The 27,254-nt window shown below is 46.4% G+C and overlaps 1 protein-coding gene across 5 annotated transcripts in view; it reads left to right on the top strand.

The window, feature by feature from the left end:
• RUNX3 (RUNX family transcription factor 3) overlaps positions 1–27,254 on the top strand; it is a 117,883-nt gene that overhangs the window by 80,509 nt on the left and 10,120 nt on the right. For 2 of the 5 annotated variants that reach the window (XM_075121250.1, XM_075121251.1), the window contains 2 exons: positions 13,476–13,640; positions 16,139–16,240. The exons of 2 other annotated variants lie outside the window; for them this stretch is intronic. In XM_075121250.1, coding sequence (XP_074977351.1) covers positions 13,476–13,640; positions 16,139–16,240 — 267 coding nt within the window. The remainder of the gene's footprint in view (positions 1–13,475; positions 13,641–16,138; positions 16,241–27,254) is intronic. One more of the 5 variants, XM_075121252.1, reaches the window with a different exon arrangement.

The raw sequence follows: 27,254 nt of genomic DNA, 5'->3' as shown, positions 1-27,254 counted from the left end.
GATTTCTGCGTAGCAGCCTTGTTAATCTATATCCGCAAAAAGAACAGGAGGACTTGTGGCACCTTCGAGACTAACAAATTTATTAGAGCATGAGCTTTCCTGGGCTACGTCTGCATCTGCCAGATTGCACAGTAGCACTAGCCCTGCTGTGTTTAGGGCTCTCCATATCCATGCATATTGGGGACAGGATCATTGTTATGCACATTTTAAACAAAATCCATGGCAATCATTCTGTTGCCCATCTTTAACAGCTACTGACCTATGCCCCTTTCTCTGGGGATTCGCGTTGTAGCTTAGGCAGTGCTGAATTCACAGGCCACTGGTAATGGTTTTCTTTTCATTAATTTTTTAAGTCGTATTTTGCTTTATTTAATAACTAAAATCTGTCCAGAGTAAACAGCCTTTACAGTCTTTCTGTGTACCAGGGAGCATTCTTTATGAATGTAATGCATTACAGAGCACATTCTCGCCAACTGGGGGAAAAGTCGGGTGCTTTTTGTAACAGTAGTTCCCAATCACTGGTAAATGAACAGGGACTTCAGGCTTTTCTGTCTGAGTCTCTAGACTCCTCCGCTCCACCTTAACAAACATAATAACTAGGGCTGTCAAACGATTAAAAAAATGAATAGTGAGATTTTTTAAAAATCGCAATTCATCGCAGTTTTAATTGCACTGTTAAATAATAATAGCATACCGTTTATTTAAATGTTTTGGGATTTGAATATTTTCTACATTTTCAAATAGATTGGTTTCCGTTACAAGACAGAATACAAAGTGTACCGTGCTCACTTTATATTATTATTTTTTATTTCAAATATTTGCCCTGTAAAAAAGATAAAATAAATCGTATTTTTCAGTTCACCTCCTACAAGTACTGTAGTCCATTCTTCCATGTAGATGACGGGTTCTGCTTGATAACGATCCAAAGCAATGCGGACTGATGCACATTCATTTGCATCGTCTGAGTCAGATGCCACCAGCACAAGGTTGATTTTCTTTTTTGGTGGTTCAGGTTCTGCAGTTTCTGCCTTGGAGTGTTGCTCTTTTAAAACTTCTTACATCATGTTCCACCCCTCGTCCCTCTCAGATTTTGGAAGGCACCTCAGATTCTTAAACCTTGGGTCGAGTGCTGTAGCTATCATTAGAAATCTCACATTGGTACCTTCTTTGAGTTCTGTCAAATCTGCAGTGAAAGTGTTCTAAAATTGAACAACATGTGCTGGGTCATCATCCGAGACTACTATAACATGAAATATATGGCAGAATGCATGTAAAACCACAGAGGAGGAGACCTGCAATTCTCCCCCAAGCAGTTCAGTCACAAATTTAATTAAACACATTTTTTTAACAAGTGTCATCAGCATAGAAGCATGTCCTCTGGAATGGTGGCCGAAGAATGAAGGGGCATATGAATGTTTAGCATATCTGACATGTAAATACCTTGCAACACCAGCTACAAAAGTGCCATGCGAACATCTGTTCTCACTTTCAGGTGACATTGTAAATAAAAAGTGGGCAACATTATCTCCCATAAATGTAAACAAAGTTGTATGTCTTAGCAATTGGTTGAACAAGAAGTAGGACTGAGTGGACTTGTAAGCTCTAAAGTTTTACAATGTTTTGTTTTTCAGAGCAGTTAAGTAACAAAAAAATCTACATTTGTAAGTTGCACTTTCACTAACGTGATTGCACTAGGGTACTTGTATGAGGTGAATTGAAAAATACTATTTCTTTTGTTTAATCTTTTTTACAATGCAAATATTTGTAATCAAAAATAGTAATATCAAGTAAGCACTGTACACTTTGTATTCTGTGTTGCAACTGAAATCAATATATTTGAAAACGTAGAAAAACATCCACAAATATTTATAATAAATTCCAATTGATATTCTATTATTGTTTAATAGTGAGATTAAAACTGCGATTCAATTGCAATTTATTTTTTTAATCAAATTAATTTATTTTGAGTTAATTGCTTGAGTTAACAGCTATTAATTGACAGCCCTAATAATAACACCCCTTTCTTATAAAAGCGCCAAAATTTCCATGAAAAATGTTCAAGAAAAATGGTGGATTTTTTGCAATGGATGTTTTTCATGGGAACTTCTCTTATCAGGTTTCCAACTAACTCTAGTCAGAAGGCATGAAGTTCATGGACAGGGTTAGAATGCATAAAGAAAGGGGGAAGGTCTTTCTTGAAAAGTGACTGCATTTGACAGCCAAATCGGCTGCCTCAAAATGTCTTTACTAAGCAGTCGTGCTTCTTCTGGATGGAGGCCTGGAAGTTCCTTCCTCACGTCCCTGTCCTGTTTGCTCTTTTAATGAAGACAAATGACGGGCAAAGAGAATGCTTGGACTGAGCTTTGCTGCCTTCTCCTCATGGTATTTGCATCAGATGCTGTGCGGTTGATGGGCTGCGTAGGAAACTTAAATAAAGAAACCCACAAAGGCCAAATCTGCTATCATGACACTCCCTAGCCACTAAATCTGCACTGCTTTAGGCCCTGATCCAGCAGAGTACTTAAGCATGTGCTTAAATTTAAGCATGTGTATAGTCCTATTTACTCCATTTGCTTAAATGAGTCATGCTGAAGTGTTTTGTTGAATAGGGGGTCTTACTGAGTAGCCGCTGTTACCATCTTGGGCATATCAACCTAAATGGGCTCTTTCTTCAACAGAGATATGCTGATTTACACCTGCTGAGGATCTGCAATTTGCGTTGTTGTGGACCTCAGGTATGGAATAAAGGTAGTGGCCTGGTTCTCCTCTTGAAAACAATGGTGTAAATCAGGAGTAACCGAAGTCAGAGGAGACTCTAGCTTAGGTTTCGGGAGCTTCCAGGTTAGCACAAAAGTTCTTGCAAATCAGTACTTGCTGGAAAGGACCATTCCTGCATTTGTAGTCCCATTGCTTCTGGGTTTCGATCCCAGTGGGTGGGACTCAACCGTTGTGCATGGCTGACCTGGACAATGCATTGTATTCCTACAGAGGTAATTTTGGACTGTTGTTGATACATGTAACTTGAGAAGTTCTGTTAGCTGCTATGGGCCTTTAATTTCTTATGTTTCTGAGTCCAGGCTCCATGCATATATATTCATTTAACCCGTTATGGGCCTGACTCTGCAAGGTGCTGAGTTCCCTCCAGTTTTAAGGAAAGTTGAGGGCAATAACCTCAAGAAATGAGCCCTAAGTAACGAAATGCGAAGAGAAGTAGAGGGTAAGGCCAGAAGGGACCCCTTGATCATTCAGACTGATCTCCTGTATGTCACAGGCCACCAACACTACCCAGCACCTGCACACTACACCCAGCAACCAAAATTACAGCCACAGGAGACTAAATTATTATGTGCCACAAGCTAAGCACATGAGAGAGAGAAAGCTGGGCGCGACCTCAGAGCACTTGCTCAGTGGGTTCCAGATCCCAGCTTCAGCTGTGGCCGGGATAAACTGGGGGAGAAAATACTCCTTCCTGACCCCTGCAGGTGACCAGCTGTAGCCCCAGGGGTGAAAGTAACTTAAAGGATTTACCGGTACACCGTAGTCCTGAGTAGGGGCGTGGCCTCAACCGGAAGAGGCGGGGCCTTTAAATAAAAATTTAAAGGCCCCGGGGCTCCGGCTGCAGCTGGGAGCCCTGGGGCCTTTAAATCACCCCCAGAGCTACCAGCTGCAGAGGCGGCTGGGAGTCCCAGGGGTCAGGGCAATTTAAAGGGCCTGGGGCTCTGGGCAGTGGAGCTCCAGGCCCTTTAAATCGGCAGGGCTCCGGCGGTGATTTAAAGGGCTGGGGCTCCCTGCAGTGGCAGGAGCCCCGGCCCTTTAAATCACTTCCTGAGCCTGGCTGCCGGAGCCCCGGGGTAGCGGCAGCAGGACTCCGGCGGTGATTTAAAGGGCCCGGGGCTCCCGCTGCTGCAGGGAGCCCTGAGCCCTTTAAATTGCCAGTCTGGGGAAGCCGGTCCGGTCCGGCATGGCGTACTGGCTCTTGCCGGTACGCCGGACCGGACCGGCTTACTTCCACCTCTGTGTAGCCCTGAAGCATGAGATTTTAGGAATGTCAGACATACACCAGAAGAGACTGTCAGAGCTGCTCTTCACCGTAAGCAAGACTGCCGTACAGCCCCTCTCAGAAATTTATCCAGCTCTCTCTTAAAACTAATGACGGTATTTGCCCCCAAAGCTCCTATTGGGAGTCTGTTCTTGCACCTCGTTCCTCTGATGGTGAGAAACCTTCTTCTAATTTCCAGCCTAAAGCTGTTCATGCCCCGTTTACATCCATCTGTGCGTGTGCCATCATTATCTTTTAACATCACGTTTCACCCAGCTTGGTGCTTACCCCCGATGTATTTATAGAAAGCAATTAGATTCCCCTCTCAGCCTTTGTTCTGGCTAAACGGACCAAGCTCTTTTAATCTCTTTTCATAAGACAGGCCCTCCAGTCCGCAGTCATCCTAGGAGCTTGTCTCTGGACCTATTCCACTTGGAATGCCTCTTTCTTGAACATGGGTGACCAGAATGGTATCCAGTATTCCAGATGAGGTCTTACCAGTTCCTCGCTCATACATTCGAGATCCTATTTGCCTTTTTTGGAGGTGCGTTGCATTGAGAGAAGTGCAGTCTAGTGTTTAGGGCCCTTGATTACGTGTTAGGACTCTTGGGTTCTGTTCCCAGCTCTACCACTGACTGGTTATGTGACCATGGGCCTCAGCTTCTCCACCTGCTAAATGGGCATAATCATATTTGCTTACCTCAGTTAAGTTAGTTTTTTGTAGTGTGCTTTGAGATCTTTGTGTGACAGGAGCTCTACAGGTACAAAGGTTTATTATTTCTATGCTCAGTGCTACTGGGCCTCTTCTGAACGTGTATTGTACTGGTCCAGGGTGTAATCTCAGTTTTAACAGAAATATTGAAAGACCATGTTACGGGCTCCAGTGATTTCACCCCTCTAGGTATTTCATTTGCTGCGTGCAGTCCATGTAGTAAATCCCAGCTTCCCTTTTAGAATCACTAGCATACAACTAAAATGATTTCACTTAAAATTACCATCCTAAGCAACACACTACAACAGAACGAGAGAGAAGAAACAATGTCAGTTGTGCAGTACAAAACCATCTTTCTATGGAATCCATCTGATTGCAACACTTCCCGCTTGAAAGCCTTTTGGAAACCCACAGCCAAGATCCTCAGCTGGCGTGATTTGGCATAGCTGACCTACTCCATCAGACAACCTGTCCTAATATTCTGTTAAGGAGGGATTTAAAGGAACACAAGGTGGTGACTTGACACATTTAGGCTAAGTCTGCACTCGCGCTTTTGTCGGTAAAATTTTTGTCGGTCAGGGGGTGTGAAAAAAACCCACCCCGACCAACAAAAGTTTCACCCACAAAAGCACCAGTGTGAACAGCGCTGGGTCAGCGGGAGATGCTCTCCTGCTGACATAGCTACCGCTGCTCGTTAGGGATGGTTTAATTCATAGACTATCAGGGTTGGAAGGGACCTCAGGAGCTCATCTAGTCCAACCCCCTACTCAAAGCAGGACCAATCCCCAATTTTTGCCCTAGATCCCTAAATAGATCCCCTAGATCCCTCAAGGATTGAACTCACAACCCTGGGTTTAGCAGGCCAATGCTCAAACCACTGAGCTATCCCTCCCCCCATTATCCCTCCCCCAATTATGCCAGCAGGAGAGCACTGTGCCGCTGTAAGGTCCATAGCGTAGACATAGCCTTTGATGAGAAGATTTCCCATGCCAGGGGGAGAACGCAGAGGTACTTGAGGGAGAAGCCTACAAGCAAGACTGGTGTCACTGATGAGCGAGGAGAGGGGTCGATGGTTCAATAAGACCAGGTCTGAATTTGACCCAACGTCTCTGTGCCTTGGTTTACCCATCAGGGTATTTACTTACCTACGTCTCAGAGGGTGTTGTGAGAATGTAATGAATGCACTGGGATGCCCCCAAAATGAAGGCTGGTGTAGAATTGAAGGGAATTATTCAGGCCTATTTGGGAACGTGTCTCCTAAATTACTAATAAGGTTATCCCGGCTTACGTTTGGCAAGATTAGCAAATCTGAGAGGATAATGTGAAAATGCAGAAAAAAAAAGGTCGATGCTAAAAGAAAGGTTTCATTTCGGGGAATACAGCAGCTCAAGTGCCTGTGCTATCAAACAAAACCACAAGAGCATCACAGATCTCAGGGCTGCACCACGTCCCTTGTGCTTCCAAGAGTGTAGCAGTTTGACCAATAACTTCAAATGATGTGGCAGAGAGAGGAAGAGAATTTGACTCAGAGTGCGATTAAGTTGTTCCCAGGGCCCTGCTTTTCCACTGCAGGATACCAGAGGCCCCCTTTGAAATCAACTGGAGAGAAATTGTATTCGGTAGAGGAAGGTGCTTCAAAATGATTTTGTGTTATTTTGTGTTCCTCTTTCCCATGAATCAATACCACGCAGAGAGGGGTGCAGATAAGGTGTCAAATCCCTGGGGCTCCCCACCTGCCTCTCTTCTTCGTCCCATAAAGACCAGGATCAAGGAATCGCGTGGGTTAGGAAGCAGAGATGCTGTAGATGCCGCCTGCAGGTTCCGATGGCACAGCAGGGGTATGGCCAGCGGGTCTGTGAACTGCACAGATCCGCCTGATCCCAGCCTCCTACATGGGAGTGCACCTCGAAGGCAGCCTCTGGGCTGCTGGAGCTACTGGGCAGGTGTTCTGTGCTCTGCCCAGACCGAAGGTGGAGGTTCCCATTCGTCACACCACCCACATAGTTCCCCCGGCAAAGTGCTTTTATTCTGACTTGCGTCATCAGTTGATGGGACTGAGACTCTTAATTGTCTAAATCCCTTCTGAACATGGAATGTCACTTAGGCCCTTTTGAAAACAGCAGCCTAGGTGGACACACGGGCACCTGCAGCAGGGACGTGTTTTTTCAGGGTATTAAATAGGTTTTTGGATCTGAGGAGATAGACTAAAACACCGCCAGCACAAAACCAGCCAGAAGAGTCTGCTCCATAAACAGCCACATCAGTCAGCCCGGTGGGGGCAGGGAAGGCTGGAAGGAGCAGAGAAAGAGTTAAAGGGCTTTCCAACCACGAAAGGAGAGTAAGGCGGCGACGGACCAGTCGGCTGGTTTTAAATTCAGCTAATCAGCACCAGGCCGTGTATAATGAACATCTCTCCCACTGTTCTGAGTTCAGACAGTAAAGACCTACTGTAAATGCAACATATCTCTCTCTGCTTCCTGCCAGCTGGACTGGAGCCAATCTATTTCCTTCAAAAAGGGATATTTATTTTCATCCCTTTATAGGCAGCCATTCATCACAGACCACCACAGGCTAAAAAATCTTTATAAATTATCATCAACCTCTCCCTCCCGCCCTTCAATATTATTTTCCTTTGGTTGTTAAAGTCAGTGTAAATCTTCCGACAGAACAGGCGGGCTGAAGGGTGTTGCGACACTTTGCTCTTTCTTTCAAGGCTGGGAAAGGACAGTAGCGGCAGTGTCTTGAGAAGCCAGGAGGAAGCCAAAGCAAAGACTCGGCGTGACTGATTCGCTTTCGGAATGGCGTAAGCAAGCCAACTTCAAACATGTGCATAATCAGTTATCTGTGGTGGACTTTGTTAGGCCGGCAAAAAGACGGGTCCTTCCCTTCCCCCTCCCTTTAACGTCTGGGCTTCACTTTATAAAGCCAGCCCAAACAGCTTGCCATTCGCCATCCTGCACAGGTAGGCTGACAGGCAGAGCCCTAGCTGCAGATTTGTGAACGGCGGATGTGTGCTCCTTCCAACAGCAGACGCTATGGTCAAGGCTGAGTTCCAATTTCCGTTCTTTCCCTCCCGCAACTCTTTCGGTTGCTCATACTTTTCTCAGCGCGAGTCCTTGTAACGTGGCATCTCCCACGCTTCGTCTCAGCCCGCAGGTAAAAATCAGCAGTGCCATTTTTAATGGATGGGAGCGCGCAAATAAACTCCCTTTCGCCATCTGTCCTGATTGAGACGGTGGAGATCACATAACTCAGGCCCTATGGAGGAGGCTAGTCATTTCAAATCCAGCTTGTGTCTACACAGGACACACTGGGGACCTGATTGTATAGCTGGTGCTCAGCTCGAGGTGAAGTTCACACCCTGCAGAGGCCCAGCGCAACACCTGTAACCCACTGAAGGGCCTATATCAAGGTGTTAATTGGGACATAAGCCTTGCAGTGGCTGTCTGCACAGGAATGAATTTCATCCATCGGTGACCACTTACCACATGTAATAACGCCATTGAAATCAACAGAATGTCTCATAGAACAAGGAACTAACCAGGGGGGGTAAGAGAGGCAGAATCTGGTCCTTACTTTGCCATTTTCATGTCTAACCATTAGAATTTGCTGTTGGTATTTTAACAATGCCTTTGTTTAAGGGCATCTCAGATGAGAACACCTCTGATGGGGTTTCCTTCAGCGCAGTCTCCATTTAAGGATGGGTGAATTAAGAACTTTTCCACTGATGATGCTCCAGTTAAAGCCACTTCAGCTGAGGACAAGCTAGTTAAGGGGGCATTGCAAGTTAGCAGGATTTTTTTTCTTACCTCCCCCTTTTTCTTAGCGGAAACCAGGCAAACGAAATGCAAAAGTCACGCGTGCCCCTCCCTTTCCTGAAAAAGCCAAACACCTTTAAAAGTTTACACTGACCAACTTCAGCGGTGACAAGTCTTTGCTTAGAAAAACTATCTCCCCCTGACCACCATCGCTGTGCAAGGGCCAATGCTGATGGGGAGGTCGCACTAAATGACTGTGACATCTGAATTCCAAAGTCACTGAGAGAAAAGAAAAGTGCCCTGCCCTTCACAGTGATAGCTGCACCTACTGTTCGACTGGGGTGTGGGCCAAAACCCCTGAGCTGAGCATTCAAGCTTGGGGATGCATAGCTGTATTTTGCAAATGGCTCCTATCTTCCTAATGGGCCAGACCAAACACTGCAGAGCTGAACTCTGGAAGCGTTCAAAACCCGGATGGAGATTTTGGACCTGGGGATCTATTTCTACCTTTGGTCTAACACAGAGTCAAGTGCTAGCTAGGCTCTGCAGTCGCGCAGACACGTTCAAAACGATGGTGATTTGGCTCCTCAGCAATCTAGGGAAATGAGATGCTTGTGTAGAACCATGGGGAGACCCCACACAGGCACATGAAAAGTTCCAATCAGGGAGTTTCTGAAGCCTTGTCAGTTTCCAAAGTTCTAACAGAAAGAGAAGGGCCTATTTTGCCTTTGAAATGTTTTAATGCAGAAAGCATGTCTTTAAAGCATAGCTTTAAGGGCTACAGTTTCATTGGCTTATGTACAGTATTTCACTGTCGCCATTCCAAGGAAACACCCAGAACTTCCAACGTGCTTTTTATTATTGATCAGAGTGTCAGATTCACATCGATTCTTTCATATGGAAAATATTCAATGGAGTTGTTTTTGTTTGATGTAGTGATACCGATCTTAGTACATCAGTGATATAAGGTGACCTGTCATGGTTAATATCATGCTGCATGTCAAAGTTACCTGACTGGGAAACTGCATCTGTCTTTAAAAACTTCTTCCTTGTTGACAAGAGGCAGATCAAGTCAGTAGCTGTCTGTGTTTTGTTACATCAGGACTTAACATTTCCATAAAGACATGAGTCACCATTTACTTGTATTTGTTTCAGAATGTGACTGCTAAGCTGGAGGAGAGACCGCTGGGTGACATCTGAGAGCAAAATGCTATAACCTTGCGGGCTATCTGGTGGCAAAAATACACCCCAGCAGTGCAGTGATGGGTTCCGTATGCAAAAGACTCAACACCTCTTGGGATTGGGTTCTTGGGACTTGAGCCAAGACTCTTAGAAGTCAATGGAAAGACTCTCACTGACTTCAATGGGCTTCAGACGAAGCCCAGAGTTTGCAGAGCTTGGAAACTATCTTCCTTTTCTTTAGGGTGCAGCAGTCATGTTAATTTGTCCATGTGGGTTTCCTCTGTGTGTTAAGTGTGGTTTGATGGTGAAGGGCTTTAATACAATGAGCCGCTGCAGAAATCAAAAGCTGGGGACGTTCTCATGAAAGAAGCACATTAATAGTGACTCCGCTCTTGCATGACATAGTCTGACGTTCCCAGCTTTAGAGAAAAGCGACAGGAAGTCTCAGCAGCACAGGGTGTGCAAAAATCTGCTTGTTGTTTGTGGAGGCTGGGGTTTTTTTTTAACTCATGTGCTTCTTTCTTCAATTTGTTTTGCACAGTTGGGCCCTGCCTATAGGAATGGCGCTAAGCCACCTTTGAAACCCTAGCTACAGGGTCAACAGGCCAAACAACAGTATAACAGAGTTGGCTTCCATTCTGCTAAGTCACCGTGCTTTACCATTGTCAGTTTCATAGGGTAGATGGCCCCTTGGCTTCAATTTTTCAAAAGTGACTACTGATTTTAGGCACCTCCATCTGGGGGGGCTCAGCTCAAGACACCTTAAAGAGGCCAGGTTTGCAGAGAGCAGGTGCTCAGCACTGTCTGGAAACCAGTCCTTTTTAAGATGTTTAAGTGAGGAACCCAGAATCACTAGCCACTTCTAAAATACCAAAACAGGAGACTTCACTGCGTGCACCACTCCCCCTGGCAAGCGAGAGACCAAACGTGACAGATGTCAGTCTTGTTGCTTAATGCACAACTGGAAGCTGATGCCCACAGTATTTTGGTGGTGAGCATAGTATAAGGACCTGTACAGACTAGAATAGAGCTTTTCTCACTTCCACATAGCTTGGAATCCATTTTTAACCATTTTTGCTTTCTGGTTCCCATTACTAGCCTGCTGGTGCTATGTTTGGGTCTGCAACACATCAGGAGAATGAGGGGGCAGAGAAAGAGAAGTGGGAAAGAGACATTGATTTAAAAAATGGAAATATTTTTATTCCTCTTGTTGTTATTTTGTTCCTATCCCTGATATGGATAAAACACCCACATGCCCCTTTTATGACAAATCTAAGGAGGGTCCTTCTGCCTTTCAATAGATTGGTGCCGTTCCCACTGATTTCAGAGGAAGTATCAGCAAATTTATTCATTGGCTGAATTTGGAGCTTTAAACTAGTCGACAGTGTCCCTTGGAACACGAGGTTTGAGTTCAATAACTATGATGAGCAATAAGAGATGTAGGACTATACATTTACAATGAGCTTTACAAAGTGAGGCTCCGATCTCGCACTCAGACCCCAACAGGATCCTTCCCTCACCTACATGCTTGTGGAGATCCAGGCACAGGGCGACTGCAGAATGCAGACGTGAGTGAGATGAGACGAACCAATGCAAGATAGTGAGACAGTGGTCAGAAGATCTGTAAAGCGGAAGTGTGGGAACTACTTTCATTCTACTTGGCTGTAAATTGTAACTTGAGATACTATAACCGTATGTGGGGGGGGGGAGGGAGGAGCAAATATGGAGCAGTTAATGTGGGGCCTTTAAGAGCTGAGTGTGTCCCTTTTTAAAAGCCAGCTGAAGTTGCATTTCGGTCCCTGTACATTATGTTATTTGGTTGCATCAGATAACGTGCAGCTGTGATCTGCAGTGAGTCAAAAATCCTCCTCTACTAACTCCTCGTGTTGCCTTCCCCTTTGTTGCCCCTCCTTTGAAACTGGGATAACGTGTTACCCATCTTTGCTTTGAGGTCCTTGGATGACAGGTGCTGCAGATGTGCGAAGTGTTGGTTCATCAGGCGGACTTGTATACTTCAGCCCGAGAGCGTGTGGAGCGTGCAGATGTAAATCTGAAACAACTCTGCTGGTTTCCCTGGAGTCACTCCAGGTGTGCGCTGGTGTAACTGAGATTGGAATCTGGCCCAGAGAGAGAGAGGACGTTTCATATTGACTGAGACAGTCAAATGTGAAAATGGTGTGGCAAGTGCATTCCATGCTCCCTTTGCTTCAGGCTGACTGGCATCAATTGAATGATTATCCCCCTGCCCTAGCAGCCTCTGTCTGAGGATCTCAAAGTACTTTACAAGCATTCCTTGCTTGGTGCAGTACCTCAGTGAAGCAGCTGAACATTCTCCCCATTTTACAGATGAGAAAACTGAGGCCGAGAGCAGCACAGTGGATGTCCAAGATCGTGCACACAGTGACTGTGTCAAAGCCAGTTCTCCAGACTCCCACTGCTGTGGCTTAGCCATCACATCTTTCCTTCCTAGTTCTCTGTGAACAGTTTGACTCCTGGGGACTGCAGTGAAATACTCTGTCGTTTGTGCAATGAGCAAGGACAATGAAGATATTTTTAATTCAGCTTGTCCTTTACTTATTTCCCAGGCGTGTAGTGGCTGTGCCAAGAAATGGCATTTACAGTCATTTGCATCTGTTTCCATTTCTTTTCCCAAATGAATTAAGAGCCGTTGTAGGGCCTGGTGACTAGGGCAACATGGAGGGCATCAGGACTCAGGAGACCTGGCTTCCTGTTCTCAACCTGGCAGTCGGGGAGCTGGGTTTTGCAACCAGGAAGGTGGGGGTGGGGGCTGGTTAAGACACGAGGGGAAATGGGTAGCAGGATCCTGGAGGGTCAGGAGCAGAGGGGGTGAAGGTAGAGCTTGGGGGCTGTAGCGGGGTGGTCACCCGCTTCTGCCCTGAAGGACTTGAAATCAGTCCTGGGAGAGGGCTGAGGCTGCAAGAGGGCTGCTGCTAGGGAAAGCAGCAGGCCTCGGCTGATTGGGGAAACAGCCACAGCTGAGGCCACTCCCCAATCAGGGCCCAGCTGGCCTTTATAAGAGGACATAGTCTTTCTCTAGATGTTGAGAGGGAAGGGCCACCTGGGGCTGGGCCAGGCTGTGGGCTGGGCCCTCCTGCAGCATGGTCCATGCCGAGGCCTCTGCGCGTGTGTTAATGCATGCAGGGTGCATACTGTCTGCATTCTGCTGACACCTGTTAGCAGTTTGTTAACATGCCTTGATCTGGTCCCGTTTCAAAAAGGACTAGATCAAAGCACACTAAGGAACTGTGAATGAGTGTCTCAGTGCCCACAGGTAGTTATTCTGCACAGCGACAGGCTAGTACGGGATAGCTCATGCTCCAACTTGCCTCGGATCTGCTGCCCTAGGCAACTGCCTAACTTGCCTATGCCTAGAGCGGCCTCTGTGTATAATATGCTGGAAAAGGCACCACACATACCACTAAAGGGGGCAGTCACCCCTTCCCCAGTCCCGATTAGCTCCGCCACTGACTGCTGGGTGACCTTGGGCAAGTCACTTCCTCTCCTCCGCCCATGCCTCAGTTTCCCCTCTCACTCTTGCTGTTTAGATTGTAAACTCTTTGGGACAGGGACTGTCTCTTACTATGTGTCCGTACAGTGCCTAGCACAACAGGACCTGATCTCAGTTGGGGGCCTCTACATGCTACCGCAATACAAGTAATACGACCAAACTGTAAACTGTTGTACTAGTCTCACTTTTTATTGACAAGGGCTCTCTAGCCAAAGGGTAATTGATTAAATCTCGGATTTTCTCACAATGTTTCAGGGCACAGACAAAAGCTAGAAGACCAAGCCAAGCCCTACACAGACCGCTATAGCGAACTGGAACGTCTGCGCCAGACTATGAGAGTTACCCCAACAACTCCCAACCCCCGAGGATCCCTGACCGCCCCAGGCCACTTTGGGTCACAGACTCAGACTCCAATACAAGGTAACCGGGTTGGGTTCATTAGCACTCACCTGCCTTGACACTTGAGTCCCTTAGGCTGACTTGGATAATGTGTCCCAGATTCTGCCAGGAATCTTCCTTGTGCAGTTCATGAGAGGTGGAATTTCTCTCGCTCTCCCCAACCTTGAGTGTGCCAGATGATGTGTTAACCCTGCCCCCCATGTGGGAGGGGCCTAAGGTCCCCATGTGGGAGGGGTTAAACTGCTGTTGGGGAAATGGCAGGATTGAGAGTTCAGAAAGGAGACAGCAGGGGTCAAAAGAGGTTGAAACAGGAGGAGATCTCTCTCTCACTGCACCAGCCAAGTCAGAGGCGGCGCCTTCAGATGGGGTGGGGTCTGCACTCCCTCTAGCTCCCCTTTGAATTCTCTCATGATGGAAGGTCACATTAAATGAGAGAGGGCATCCAAGGTGTTTGCAAGTGAAAATGCACAAATCGCTACTTATGCCTATAGATAATTAACCTGGAGATGTCAGTGTGTTCTTCCAAGCATGCACAGGGTTCGGATTTCATTGCTAGATTGGGCTAAGCATTTGAAAATAGACTGTCCTGCATTGCAGCGACCCGTCCCCTGAGACTTGCTTGCTTAATGTTCTAGGTTTTTTTATCCCACCTCTTACTTCTGTGATTTATAATCACATCATTTTCTCCCAGTGGAAATTACATATAAAGTAATAAAAGGGTTGAATGAGAAACAAAATTAAATTTTCAGCTATAATTTTGTTACTTTTTTTTTCAAAATTCAAATTTTTGATGAAAAAATTGAAATTTCACATTTTCGTTTAGTGGGGTAAATTTTTAAAAAGTCCCTAAATCCCGTTTTCAAAAGTGACTTAAGTTTTTAGGCCCAGACTCTAAAAATTAGTTAGGTGCCAAACTCCCTTAGAAACCAATGGGAGTTAGGAGCCTACATATCTTTCAGGATCAGGGCTTTAGGAACCTACGTCGTTGACAGTCAATGAGACTTAGGCGGCTAAGTCACTTAAGCACCTTTGAAAATTATACCCCAGCTCCAAAGCAGGTAAATAACTACAACTAAAATTCAGTGAAAATTTTATTTAGATTCTTTTAATTGAAATTATCATTTTTTTTGACGAGCTCTCCTGGGAAATTTAATTAAGATTAGTATCGCCTATTAAAGGGATGCTGCCAACTCGTTTTACAACCATTGTTTAAGTTTTGTTTAGAGGAGGGAAATTTTAGAGACCTCATAGATATCGTGCTCTTTCATGATTTAAAAAGATTCACTTTATGCATATATATGTATTTTAAAAACTGACATGTTCCCCTGTTGAAAACCTACATAACGGTTTTGGGCAAGTGCCTGAGAATCAGGTAGTGATACTGACTTGAAATCAAAGTGAAACTGGCCAGGATAATTTCACTGAAATGCAAAAGGCCAAGCAACAACAGAAATGGTGAAAAGCCAATTAGGTGTGTAACATTCTTTCCTTTTTGATAATCTAAGGTATCAGGAACTTTAAAAAAATACAGGGGGGCAAATTCTGTGCCCAGTTACATGGCGTTACTGCAGTAAAGTTAACAGAGCTTCTCTGGATTTGCCCCAGTGTAAGCAGGAGCTAAATCTGTTTTATAATGTTTTATCTTGAGAGTGTCCTTTTGACTTAACACAAACTATAACCAATAATAATTATAAAGCCCCTCACAGACACACATGTGATTCACAACGATCGTAATTTTTGCCCAGGCCATTAGAACTCAACCCTGCCAAGAATAATAGAAGAGTTAACAGGCCTGTAATTTTTCTCATGTCTTGGCACGTTCTTAGGTAACACGTATAAGAAGACGATTCACTCTGAAGTGTAAAGAGATGACACAGGTTGGGAGGGCCAAGGGGGAGATGCTGGAAGCTATCTATGGTATTTAGACAGTTCCCATTGTCGTAGCAGCTCAGAATCTTCAAACTAGCCTCACAACACTGCTGTGTGGTAGGGCAGTGCCATTATTCCCATGGACTAGATGGGAAACAGGGGCACAGAGAGACTAAATGAGTTGCCCAAGGTCATACAGAGAATCAGTGGCAGAGCCAGCATTTGACCCCCCCCCCCCAGGTCTTCCCAGTCCTAGGCAAGCACCCTGACCACTGGGAAATCCTTCTTCTCTGGGATGCAGTTTGGCTACCCATGTGTGTCGCTGCAGATTGTCAATAGGGATTGAGTGAATCTTCTTTCTGGAACATAAATTGTTAATGGGCGCCTATGGGCTATGGCCCTATTCTGGGCAATGTGGGGCAAGTTTTGTGACCGTCACCAGCAAAAGAAAATGGGAAGCAATATGGACTAGAAGAGCAGCATTCGACTGTAACCTGAGTGGGCCTACACACAATCCCCTCGGGTGGGCAATGCCTGCTTGGAGTTGCATAGGGGACTTTTGAGCTATGACTCTCACTTGCTCTAGTCACTGGAGGATCAGTGTTCTGGGCCTGCCTATGTACATGCCAACCCTTTTCCTCATTCTCCAGGCCTTGCTCAAACCGAGACAGAGCCAGCTCCAGCTTTGGCCATGTGGAAAAACCCTCCCACCTGCCTCCACGCTGCCTGCCACCGCCGAGGCTTCTGCTCCGGTCTGTAAATTGCATAGAAAACGGACATACTGGTCCAAACCCTACTTTCCAGCTGAGGTTGATGGAGTGACTCTGGCGTTAACGCTGGGGTAATTTAGAGCAGAATCTGACCCTCTGCACAAGCCTTTCACTGAGGCAGCCCCTGGTGTTTATAAATAGCCTCCCTCTTCCTCCACCCCCCACACCCTCCCCATAAAACAATCATCCTGAGGTTAAATCTAAAAATGAAAAACCTCCCAGGAAGAGAAAAACCTGATCATTTCTGGTGGGCTGGTGAGGAAGCACATAAGGAAAGTTTACCCATGCCCAAGTTCAGAGCGCCTGATTGTCTTCTCACTTCCGTCGGTTTCACACCGTTAAATGCCATTCATTTCAGTGGGGTCAGTCCTGGTGTACACCAGCATTAGTGAGAAGAGAATCAGGCCCTTCATATATCTGCATGCAACTGCAGTTTACTCCTGTTACCATCCCTCGTCAGGCCACAGTCTGCTTTCACTTGGCACCAGTGTAAATGCAACTGGAGACAAAGGGGTTGCTCTCGGTTTACACCAGAGTAACTAAGGTCAGCATCTGGCTCTGCAGTGTGTTAAATAAGCGAGGCAAGATCATCAGCTCTGGTACATAAATCAGCATAGCTCCATTGACTTCAGCAGAGCTGAGTTAATTCTAGTGAACTTCTGTAGAAGATCTGGCCCAATATTTCTCGAGCAAGCCCTGTGAAATCTGAGGTTTTAAAAACTTGGCTCTCCCATGCACTGTGAAATGCCAAGCTATCATTAGAACGGTTTGAAAATTTTCCCTTATTATGGGGCATGCACAGACACAGCTCCGTGTTGCTGAATTTCCCATCTTTGTTTCTTTTTTCTTTTCTATTTGTCTTAGGTCCTTACCTTGCGGGTTTTGTCTCTTAACTAGAATAGTTGATCAGCCTCCAAAAATTAAACGCTATGTTAAAGGAACATATGTCAGACTCCCTGAGGCTGTTCTGAGGTCACGTTGTTCAGTGAAGGCAGTCTGAATGGTAGCAAATAGCTGTGGTACTAGGAAAAAATGTAATTGTCCTAATAGTTGACTAGCTTTCCCCAGGATTCTTTCTTTCTCTCTGTCCAAAATATGGGCCTGGTTCTGCTCTACTGAAGTCAGTGGGAACATTACCAATGATTCAATAGGAGTGGGGCAGGGCCTGAGATACTATGCAACCCAGCATTCTAGAGTACTAAGGGCTTGTCTACATGGAGAGTTATTCTGGGGCAGCTATGCCTGGTTAACTGTGTGTGTGGATGCTCTTAGTCCGGAATGTGAGTGCCTTCATCCCTGGGTTAAAATAATTCAGAATCAGGCACTCTTATTCCTGAGCAACAGGATCCACACATGGAGTTAATCAGGAATAGTTAATCTGCTTTAAATTCATACTTTACTTTATTCTGGATTAATGTTCATGTGTGGACAAGCCTGAAGTAACACAAAACAGACTCAAAGCCAGTGGATCCAGATGTGAGGATTACGCTGTCATGGGGGATTCTTCCTGTGATATCCGTATGCTATGCCAGCCCACTGGCTGTGGATGTGTCACCATGGTCAGGAAAAAGGACATCTCAGCACTTGTGCAATCCCTGGCTGCAGGAACAGGTCTTGGGGGCCATCGGCATCTTGGGGAACCAGATCGGTGCAGAATCAGCCCGGGGACTGGGGCACAAACGTCTGCCCACCTCCACCTACCCATGCCTTGAGGGCAGCTGAGAACAGGGCATCTTGTTTTTAGAGCAAACCACCCCAAAATGGTGGCTTTTAAAAATAACGATGTGTGTGTGAGCGATGGATTTCAAAAACTCACACTGCTGTCTCTTCCAGCAATGGCGTAACACAAGTGGATGGGGCGGTGTGCCTTTAGACTGGCAGAATTTGGTTTTCTCGTGTGTGGAATTTTCCTACCTTTTTAGAATTGAGACAAGATGCGTCCTTACTGCAAACTGCCAATCTGACCCAAACATATACCAAACCTCAAGCGCCCTTCTCCTTGCGCCAAAGACGATGACAAAGCAAAGTGTGACATGATTTATACACGCACTTGCAACATGTTTCCTCTAGCTGCCGTCCGGGCCCCTGGGCTGTAGGGGCTTCATGAATGACTCACTGCCGCATAACTGACATGGGTCTCGTTAGTATCAGTTGTTGCGGGGGTGGGGCGGGGGGAAAGGGAGGGAGGCTCCTTTGAAAACAAGAAACGTTGTCACCTTCCTGTTGGGTGTTTCAAAATTGTTTCTCTGGGTTGGCTGGCCAGTTGCTGGAGTGAACCCAAATGCGGAAGAACCTGATCCGGCTCTCATCCCATTGTTGCTAATGAGAATCTTTCCGTTGACTAGGGTGGGTGTGGGCTCCGGCCATATGCCAGTGGTATTCCACAGAATGATGGGGCGTGATTTTTACAGGCACCAAGCAGCCCCCCAACCCCCCAGCTCCAGCTGATGTCAATGGAAGCCGCTCAGCACCCGTGAGAATCGGGTCTGTGTCACCTAGCACTTGACGTTTAAGAAGGCCAGTAAACCCATCAATCCTTGTAAGCAGCCCTGTGAGCTCATTACTATTAATGGCTTGTGCTGGGTGGGAATTCAGGGTAGATAATTGGAGTGGTCCCTTCCAAGCTTATTAATAGCCTTATTTTATAGCTGGGGAAACTGAGGTATAGAGCAATGTAGCGATTTGCCCAAGGTCACCCAGTAAGTCAGTGCTGGAGCCAGGACTAGAACCCAGGTCTCCTGAGTCCCAGGGCTGTGCGTAATCCATAAGGCCATTCTTCCCCAAGACCAGGCTACTGCAGGTAACACAGTGGGATTCGCTTGGTGATGACTTGTAAGCCAAGAAGGTAGCCTGGTTAGAAATGATTCCTGGGCAAGGCCCTGTGTCCAATTGCAGCCCACGTTACATAGCAGGGACCCCTGGATTAAGCATCACAACCCCCTGCAACCCCATTCATCCAGTACAATCCCAGCGAGGTCCCCTGTTATTTTTCTATGTTGCTATTCAATTCATTTAACGTGCCCTCCCCACCTCACCCACATTTTCAGGGTGCTGCAGAGTTTGGCAATGACAAGGCACGACGGCCTTGTAGAAGCTACTAGGAAGAAGGAGGATGTTTTGCCCACCACTGCAGGGGGGCTTCGGGTTTTCAATCCCCAGGGGAGTCCATTTTGGTGTCCTGGGGACCGTGGGACAAGGGAGGCTTTTGGGACATGGGGGACGTGGCTGCATTTCTTCTTCCTTCCCTGATTTGGGTTGGGAATGGAAGCGACTTTAAATATGGTGCAGGGGAGTTTGCATTCCTCATGCCCCAGCCCAGAAACTCTCAGGAGCTGCTCCCCCAACACAGGCATCCAACAATAGTTCAGTAGCTTGCCAGTTCTCCTAAAATGGCCAGCAGCGAAATAATTAACAAGGGTGACTTTTAAACAAGCCAAATTAGGGTTCAAAGTCAAGACCCCTGGGAGGATCCTGGGGGTAGCTCACAGAGTTATTGTTTCAAACTGCCCGCAGACTCAGGCAGACAGCGGTAGCGGCCAAAGCCTCTAGTTGAGATCGGGGACCCAGTTGTGCGAGGTGCTGTTCAAACACATAAAAGGAGACAGCCCTCAGCCTGAAGCATTCACAGTATAGTGTAAAGACAAGGCTCCGTCAGGGAGTGCGAATATCACGCCTGTAGCAGGGCATACGGTGATACCAGTCAGAGGGACATGTGGTAATAGAGACTACCTGTGTGCACAAATAGGATGCTTTTTAAGGATCCAAAATAAAAATGAAATATAAGTCACCTTTCTTGCAAATCCCCTGGAAAGGACCAGGGAGACACGGGTCTCTGCTACATTAGAAAAATTGCACTGGTTTAATTAAATTGATCTCGTTAGAACCAGTGCAGCACCTTGTGTAAATGCACTACAACTAGTTTAGTTCCAGCTTAAATTAGTCTGGCTTATTTGGGCAATTTGCAAACCTAACTTTGCTGCCTAGCATCCATTGACTTCAAAGGAAAGAGAGCGAAGCCAATGCTGAAAGTCCCGCTCATGGTGCAGCTACATTAGGGGTTCTCACCAGGTTGATTTTAGATCGATTTAGTTAAACCCAGGACAATTTGTCAAGTACAGATTAGGCCACAGAAGAATGCTTTACCATATTCACTTAAAGAAAATCTTCCTTCCCCCTCTTTTTATGTTTGTAAAGTACTGTATTACTTTTAATAGGTCTCGTGGAATAGCCTGCTAGTACCCCAGTGTTTCAGGCATGGTCGACATTTCAAAATTAGGTTGACCTAGCTACATGGTTCAGGGCTATGAAAAATGTTGCATTCTGAATGGTGTGATGAGGTCAACCTAACCCTCTCCCCGCCCCAAGTGTAGAGGGGCTAGGTCAACTGGCGAATTCTTCCATTGACCTAGCTCCCGCCTCTCAGAAAGATGGATTAACTACAGTGATGGAAAACCTCCTTCTGGCAAGATAGCAAGTGTCTACATTACAGCCCTGCGTCATCACAGCTGCTGAGCCATCACTGGGCCATTGCAATGACTGTAGTGTAGACCTGGCCTCAGAAACGCAATGTGGCTGTTCTAAGGTTAAATTCTAAATTATAGACCTAGCCAATACTGTTCATTTCTGCTCCCTCGTCCTCCAGGAGCCCATCCAGATTGACTTATAATTGCTTTAAAATAGCTGTTTCTTGGGCAGCTACTAAATTGTTTCCAAAGGAAGTTAGGCAAGCATTAGTGGGAAGAAAATAAAATGTGGGCTGTAATTTTTGCCTCAAAGGAAGGAACATACCAAGATGGGTTTCCTGCCTTCTTTCTATCTCTGATTATTCCTCTGTTTTTAAATTGCTCTTCTGAGCCAGTGAATTAGATTTGCACATTGGACAATACTCCCTGAAATGAATCGAGTTTAAAATGTTTAAAGATGGAATATAACCTAGTAAAGAAATGCAGCATCACGATGAGACACAATAATAGCACTTAAGCACTTTATTTCATAAAGAGTATGCAAAGGAATCACTGATGTGCAGCCACCGCTGGATTAGAGCATGGCAGCTGTTTACCAGCAACAATTTATGAAGTGAAACAAAACACCCTCTTTGTTTGCACCTGCAATTTGGCATCGATACTAGGGTTAACAGCTCTTCTCTTGCGGGTGGGTCGTGGGATCTTTAGTGGTCAGGATCTTGGTTTTCCTTCAGTCCACACTGACTTAGCTCTTGATGCTTCACTGACATCATCTAGCCCAGACCCCCCCAGAAGAAGATTGCACAGTCGGTAGGTCTCTGCCTCATTGCACAGGTCTGTGCTACTGTGTTCTGATGCAGGTTTGGAGGCCACAGAGCAAACTAAGTGCTGCGTACTGAATCACCATGGCGTTCCTTAAGGGGTCTCCCCTCTCCAAGCTTTGACCTGACACACAGCTCTTGAGGTAGTCGGGCTGCAGGCTGTCAGTCTCACCGAATACCAGCCAGTCAGGGCTTTTGCTGCTCTTTGCAATACAGGTGCATAGTGAAATGTGGGCTAGAATGCTGCTAGCCTAGGCCCAGATTCACAAAGATACCTGGGTACCTCACTCCCATGGGAGATCCATGGGAGTGAGGCACCTAAATAGCTTTGGGAATGTGAGCTCCGGTGCCCAGCAAAGCTGAGGTGTGTCAATTTAAGGACCTGGGAACAAAGAAGCTGGTTGGGGTGGATTTTGGTGAGTAGATCGGAGGGCTCTGTGTGTGTTCATATAGCTCTAAATTTCAAGACATTTACAAAAACAGAAGGTTTCAAGTCGTAAATGTTCTTTACACGCTCGAGCAAGTACCCCTGAGATGCTCAGATAAGCTGTATGGTATTTCAGACACAGCAGAGGAAGTAATCACATGTAGTTCATGAGTTAGTTATATCAGATACAGAACAACCGCTTTGCTGGTTGCAACGGACGCTGTTCACACCTTGGCTTTTCAATGCCCCAAAATAAACTCTGTTCTGTTTTCTTTCCAGAAACATTCACCATTTTTTTTTCTCACCTTCTTTGTTGACTCTGACTTGAAAGTAAATGCACTCGCTCACAGATGTGAGAGGTGACAAGTAGCCATGAGAATGGGCGTTTAAGGGAGGGTTTGGACTCCTCTCTAGAAAGCAGGAGGATTTGATATTCCAGAGAACAAACTGTCTTTCTCTGTGGACCACCTACTGCCCATACGCCCAGGTGGACCAGCCATTAGAAGTACAAAAGAGCAGGGAGAGAAGAATGTTGGAAGACAATTTAGGTACAAGGAGAACAAAAACTAGAAGGGACAGGGGGGAAAAGAATCAGAGTCACAGAGAGATGTAGAGATGCAGTTTTCTCCCAAAGCTCGCTGTCTTTGACACACACACATTATATACAGAAGTGTAAAATATCATTCGTGTTTACATTGTCATCAATCATCATGCCATATGGCAGGAAAGTAGTTTTTTTTTCCCCCCTGGGCTGGATTTTTCATGTCAATTTTGCAAGGCATGTGCATACACACATCACACAGCTATAGTCAAGCGAAAAAAATCTTTTTAAAACTTATCAAGTTTTCCATTTACTCTCTCGCTCTCTATATGTATCAGCTCTGTTGTGTATGTGTGAAAACAGAACGTGTATGTGTGTGCCTGGAAACACACACACACATACAGTGCTTTGCTGCTGACTTACTTGGGGAAGACGTTACCTGTCTGTGCCTCAGTTTCTCCATCTATAAAATGAGGCTGATGACACTTTATGGCGGGCAAAATTTTCAAAAGCACCACAGGGTGGGATTCCCGACAGTGTTGCGGCACTTAACGCCCATGTTTCAGTGGGAGTTAGGCACTTAAAGACCCTTGTGACTGCCACTCTCCACGCCTAATTCACTCTTGGAAATGGGACTTGGGCGTCTAAATCACCTCCTGGCGAAGCTGACAGTTTTACCCGGTCACGGTGTGGAGCACTTTTGATGACGGGCCGGGCAAAGCGTCGCTGCTTTCCCACTGGCTCTTCGCCTTCACGGTAAGACGTGTTCGCTAGTGTTCAGCCTACACTTTCCTCTGCCCCCTTTCCTCCTCTGTACGCCGATATTATTTATACCCCAGGGACTTCCCATGGCCCCCAAATAAATCCGTCCTCCTTGTAACCTAAGCCAGTCACCTATTCATCAGTGGATCCCCTGTTCCCCCCCGCCCCTCTCCCCGGCCCATGTGCCCTGAACTTTGGCTACACTTCAGTCCGAGGGGTGACTGGAGCACGTGCAGATGTCCCCGAGCTCGCTAGAACAATGGCAGGGAAGCCGCGTGTCGAGTGGCTAGCCAGGGCTAGCCAGTGGCTAGTCGAGTGGCTAGCCAGGGCTGCTGCGACTCGAGCTGCTGTGGCTTCACCGCACCGCAATTCACTGTTGTTAGCGGCTCTTGCTACTTCCAGGCCAGAGCAGGTATCCCGAGGCGTGCTGCAGGCCCCCGTGGAGGCTGGACCCCCCCATTCCCCAGAATGTCCCTGCTCGGCAGGGGATCAGGTCCAGTGGGAACGGTGCAGGCCCGAAAGGCAGCGAGGCTTGGCTTTGGGTTGCCCAGCCCTCCTGGGGCAGCTAGCAGCTCTTCAGCGAGGAGACAGAACCTTCTTCCCCGCGTCAGAGACGCGCCTCCCTCCTGCTGCGGGACACAAAGCGTCCCCGTGTGGGCGCCTCGTGAGCCGGCGGCTCCCGCTGCTGACCCACGCGGGCTTTGCTGCCGTTCATAAGCAGGCATTTGGTACAGCGTTTGTCCTTTAGCTCCTCAATGCCAGAAAAGGCCTATATGGGCTCCCAAGCTGGCGGGACACTGAAGTCACTCTGTCACTTGGGCTCAGCTGCTTTAGCTGGAAAAGAGCTACATGGCTTTGAAAGCTGGTTTGTCTGAAGCGTGGCAAAAGCAGGGGGGAAGGGGGGGCTTTAAGACATGCATATTTCACTGGCACAAAATAGGGTGTCTTGCTGGCCTGCTCCTCCACACCATCCCGATGCCAGAACAAGCCCACCTACGAGACAGTGACATTAGCAGTCAGGGCTTTGACCTCTCCATGGCTTTTATTTAATACACATTCCACGCTTCCCCAATCTCCCATCCAAAACACTGACATTTCCGCTGGGCGACTGGGTCAGATTTTGGAGTAGTTGGGCACTCGAGTCAATCTTACAATGGTTAAATTCTTACATCTAAATGGGCTTATTCAGTTAGTGCAGCAGCTGGTGTGATTTCGAGAAGAAAATAAACATTTCCTTCAAATATTTTGATTGGCAACTGGACAGCTGAAATACTCAAGCTCAAATTGCCAGGGTCTAAAAAGCGAAGGGTCTGGACAGCTATAAACCAAGTCAAGCCATCGTAAATTTGCAGATGCAACGCGTTGCAGCTGCGTGTGTTGCATGCAGTGGATTGTGTGTGTGTGTGAGAGAGAGAGAGAGTTTAAAAAGCAGCTCTGATTTCAAACGGAGTGAAGGGCTGGTGAGGAGAGTGTAGATACAAGGTACTAACTCCGACTTCCCTGGCATGCGCTGAGTTGGTTGTGCAAATGGTATGTTCACTCTAGATTGCCCCTTGATCACTTGTTTAATGTGACAGAAGGTTCTTTTGCTGTTGCAATAGGTGGTTATGGAACACATAGAATCATAGAATATCAGGGTTGGAAGGGACCTCAAGAGGTCATCTAGTCCAACCCCCTGCTCAAAAGCAGGACCAATCCCCAATTAAATCATCCCAGCCAGGGCTTTGTCAAGCCTGACCTTTAAAACTCCTAAGGAAGGAGATTCCACCACCTCCCTAGATAACGCATTCCAGTGTTTCACCACCCTCCTAGTGAAAAAGTTTTTCCTAATATCCAACCTAAACCTCCCCCACTGCAACTTGAGACCATTACTCCTCGTTCTGTCCTCTTCTACCACTGAGAATAGTCTAGAACCATCCTCTCTGGAACCACCTCTCAGGTAGTTGAAAGCAGCTATCAAATCCCCCCTCATTCTTCTCTTCTGCAGACTAAACAATCCCAGTTCCCTCAGCCTCTCCTCATAAGTCATGTGTTCCAGACCCCTAATCATTTTTGTTGCCCTTCGCTGGACTCTTTCCAATTTATCCACATCCTTCTTGTAGTGTGGGGCCCAAAACTGGACACAGTACTCCAGATGAGGCCTCACCAATGTCGAATAGAGGGGGACGATCACGTCCCTCGATCTGCTCGCTATGCCCCTACTTATACATCCCAAAATGCCATTGGCCTTCTTGGCAACAAGGGCACACTGCTGACTCATATCCAGCTTCTCGTCCACTGTCACCCCTAGGTCCTTTTCCGCAGAACTGCTGCCTAGCCATTCGGTCCCTAGTCTGTAGCTGTGCATTGGGTTCTTCCGTCCTAAGTGCAGGACCCTGCACTTATCCTTATTGAATCTCATCAGATTTCTTTTGGCCCAATCCTCCAATTTGTCTAGGTCCCTCTGTATCCTATCCCTGCCCTTCAGCGTATCTACCACTCCTCCCAGTTTAGTATCATCCGCAAATTTGCTGAGGGTGCAATCCACACCATCCTCCAGATCATTTATGAAGATATTGAACAAAACCGGCCCCAGGACCGACCCCTGGGGCACTCCGCTTGACACCGGCTGCCAACTAGACATGGAGCCATTGATCACTACCCGTTGAGCCCGACAATCTAGCCAGCTTTCTACCCACCTTATAGTGCATTCATCCAGCCCATACTTCCTTAACTTGCTGACAAGAATACTGTGGGAGACCGTGTCAATACAGCTAATACATTAATACAGCTAAAAGAAAAGGAGTACTTGTGACACCTTAGAGACTGACCAATTTATTTGAGCATAAGCTTTCGTGAGCTACAGCTCACTTCATCGGATGCATACTGTGGAAAGTGTAGATCTTTTTATATACACACAAAGCATGAAAAAATACCTCCTCCCACCCCACTCTCCTGCTGGTAATAGCTTATCTAAAGTGATCACTCTCCTTACAATGTGTATGATAATCACGGTGGGCCATTTCCAGCACAAATCCAGGGTTTAACAAGAACGTCGGGGGGCGGGGGAGGGTTGGAAAAAACAAGGGGAAATAGGTTACCTTACATAATGACTTAGCCACTCCCAGTCTCTAAGTCATTATGCAAGGTAACCTATTTCCCCTTGTTTTTTCCTACCCCCCCCCAGACGTTTTTGTTAAACCCTGGATTTGTGCTGGAAATGGCCCACCTTGATTATCATACACATTGTAAGGAGAGTGGTCACCTTAGATAAGCTATTACCAGCAGGAGAGTGGGGTGGGAGGAGGTATTTTTTCATGCTTTGTGTGTATATAAAAAGATCTTCTACACTTTCCACAGCATGCATCCGATGAAGTGAGCTGTAGCTCACGAAAGCTTATGCTCAAATAAACTGGTTAGTCTCTAAGGTGCCACAAGTACTCCTTTTCTTTTTGCGAATACAGACTAACACGGCTGTGACTCTGAAACCTGAAATTAATACAGCTGTTCTATTTGGAACTTGTCAAGTCTATTATGATTCAGAACGTCAGGGGTGACTCTTCTGAGAGCAGCAGGAGCAGACTAGGAACTCGGGCAAGATGAACATGCTTCCAAATTTCATTAGAGGACAATGATGCCCAGCAAATATGTAGGGAAAATTTTAGCTTGGTGATGAATTCCAGTTCATCGTTTGCGAACTAATTGTGCTTATTACTTGTATAAAACTTCAGGCTCTGTTGTTCGGTTTGTTCTTGTGGGATAGAGTTGGCTGAATGCTGCAGAAACACAGGTTCACCATTATACGTATGACAGCGGGGCCTAGAGCCTGCAACTGAGAGCAGGGTCCCATTGTGCTAGGCACTGTACGTACACATACTTAGAGAGAGTTCCCGCCACACGGAGCTCACAGTCTAAACAGACGAGCCTGACCCTGGATGGGGGAAATAATATATTATTAGTATCTCCATTTTATGGGGGACACTGAGGCAGAGGGAGACTAAAT

Source organism: Caretta caretta, chromosome 19, assembly GCF_965140235.1.
Source record: "Caretta caretta isolate rCarCar2 chromosome 19, rCarCar1.hap1, whole genome shotgun sequence".
Classification (NCBI taxonomy): domain Eukaryota; kingdom Metazoa; phylum Chordata; order Testudines; family Cheloniidae; genus Caretta; species Caretta caretta.
This window is presented reverse-complemented; position numbering and strand designations above follow the sequence as displayed.